Consider the following 2,578-nt stretch of genomic DNA (forward strand, 5'->3'; position numbering starts at 1 on the left):
CCCCTCCCCTGAAATGAAAAGAAGGCCCAAGATGATTTCTCCAGTTTCTTTGATCTCTATCAATGCTATACTAAAATTGTCACCTTCTATACCTAAGAACACGCAATCTGTTCTTTGAGACTGGACACAAGATCAGAGAGCTGAAAAACCACACTAGAAACTTTAACACGGATTCACCCTTTCTTGTTCTTTCCTCTCTCAGGAGCCAAGCTACTCCCGAAGATCATGAACTTGTCTTCCGAGCACTGCAACATATCAGATTGGCTGAGGCTGGAGGCAACAGTCAAGGCCTCTGTCTACGTGGTTGCCTTCTCCTTCGCCACGTTCATCACTGCCCTCGTTATCGCCATAGTGTCACAGAACTTGAACCTGCGGAGAGAGGCCCGATACATCCTCCTTTGCCATCATCTGCTGTGCATCTCTTCCTACTGCGGCCTGGGGATTGTTTTCCAAGGCATGCGGGCCCTGCTGGCCAACAGCCCCCTGCTGATATGCTGGGTGGTGTTCGGGGCACAGCTGAGCGTTGGAGAAGGGATTCTCTTCACTCTGGCCTTGATGGCTCTCAACACTTACGTGGTGATTTGCTGGCCGCTGAAATCTCTGTCCTTTGTCGATTCAGTTAAGTATAGGATTCTGGCTGGGACTTGGGCAACCGTTATACTCAAGAATGTTTGTTTATTCCTCATAGAGAGCACTAACCCCTCTGTGGTTTCTGTTTTTAAATCCGAACCCCTTTGCCCTGTTATTTTGAATGGCACTGCTGCCAGGGCCATTGGCATGGTTTTCCTTTTCCTTCTGTTGTCTATCATTCTTGTAAGTTACTCCCTGATATACCAAGAAGGGAAACGTGCTGGCCATTTTAATAGGTCAAATATCAAAGCAAGGAGAACGATTCTTATTCATTTAGTTCAGATAAGCTTACATGTAATACCAACTCTCATATTCATAGGTTTGGGGAAAGCGTGTGGGTTGTTTTACTTTGCCTTAAATCTGGTGCTTTTTGGCATCTTTGCCTTTGCTCAGTGTTTTAACCCTCTGATCTATGGGCTCTGGAACAAAGAGCTGCAACGCAGATTGCACCACTGGACGTGCCATCAGCTGTGGCGTGGCCACCCTGTGAATAGCAGAGTTTAAACAAATCTCAGCCATGTTGAATCAACGACTCCAGTCCTGTTGGATTCATCAGCTGAGACTAAGGACTTGCCTTTCACTTAACCTAAAATTGGTGCCTTTATTTGACTTTAAAAGCAATATAAGTAAGTCAAAGTTATTTGTTTGGCTTACAATCTTCACTCCTGTGTACATTGAACTGGCCTTAGTGAAATCATTTTAATGTCTTTAATTTTAAACCCAGATCGGCATTTTTGGCAGCATGTCCTACTGTGTTTGAGTAGTTAGGCAGCTCTTGAGAATGTACTTGTTTTTAGAAACTGAGAAATTGTGGTTGCTGTGAAGATAAGAAATTGCCTATTCCACTTATATTAATTAGAAGTAGGTTTGGCTGCATACAACAATAGAAACAGCAACAAAGTATCAGTGCCTTCAAAAAGTTAGATATGTTTCTTTTGTAAAAGAAATCTAAAGGGACACTATTCAAGCCTGTGGCAGCTCTGCAGTCAACACACTTATTCTCTTCTGCTGTGCCACAGTGTGCCACCTCATGACCCAAGAGGGCTGTTAGTGTTCCTTCCATCACATTCACTCTCCTTCCAACAGGAAGAAGGAGCAAAGACAGGATTGCACCTTCCTTCTGCTTGGAGCATTAATTGAGTGCTAAATAGTAGTCTTACACTTTCAAATGCAAATTATTATTTAAAAATTAAAAAAATTTTGAATTGGCAATTTATATAGTATAAAATTCAAAAGGTTCAAAACAATATTTAGTAAAAGCAAGTCTTTCTCCTCCCCATTTTCCTGGGTCCCCAGATCTCTCTAAGAATCAACAGATATTATCAGGTTTTTTTTGTGTTTTCCTCAAGAAATGATCTACAAAAGGCAAATTATTGAGAATTTCTTATTTGTAAGATAATTTTGGTTTTGATATCTTGGATTTGGATTGGAAAGTTGTTTAAATTGGCATTTAGAGTAATAGTTTATGTCATGAATAATAGCTCATGACATAGCAGTAACCAAATTCATGATGTGAAAATCCTTTGTACCCAGGGAAACTTAAACTTGGGCAAGATGCAAAAGGGAAGGGGAGAGAGGAAGTGGTGGCTAAAGTTACTTGAAATTAGTTGAGAGTTCTTATAAAATGTTCTTTTCTCAGATGCAAATGGTGCAATGATACTGAGTTTAAAGTCAGAAAGTGTGGGGGTTTAGGGCAAATGTTCAGAGAAGACAGGGTTTTCAAATAGCTCTAAGAAAATGCTTAAGGAAATATTGTGAATTATCTCAAAATTTCCAAGTTCTCATGAACAGTTCGTTTACCACAATTGCAGCCACATTATTACTGCAGTAAACTATTTCTGCCTTCTATATATATATGCTATATAAACACATATTGACTAACTTAAGAATAAAGTTGGGCAAAATCTATAAAAGCGAGAATAGAAAAGTAGTAGTTCATAATACTCAT

General features: G+C 40.0%; 1 protein-coding gene across 1 annotated transcript; it reads left to right on the forward strand.

The window, feature by feature from the left end:
- Positions 1–225: 225 nt before the first annotated feature.
- LOC105808749 lies at positions 226–1,134 on the forward strand. Its single transcript, XM_012642478.1, has one exon. The coding sequence runs from the start codon at positions 226–228 to the stop codon at positions 1,132–1,134; it is 909 nt and encodes a 302-aa protein (XP_012497932.1).
- Positions 1,135–2,578: the final 1,444 nt, after the last annotated feature.

Source organism: Propithecus coquereli, unplaced genomic scaffold, assembly GCF_000956105.1.
Source record: "Propithecus coquereli isolate 6110/MARCELLA unplaced genomic scaffold, Pcoq_1.0 Scaffold18, whole genome shotgun sequence".
Classification (NCBI taxonomy): Eukaryota; Metazoa; Chordata; class Mammalia; order Primates; family Indriidae; genus Propithecus; species Propithecus coquereli.

What these genes read in the sequence shown, in the direction of transcription:
- LOC105808749 (XM_012642478.1), top strand. Translation starts at nt 226, where the DNA reads ATGAACTTGTCTTCCGAGCACTGCAACATATCAGATTGGCTGAGGCTG.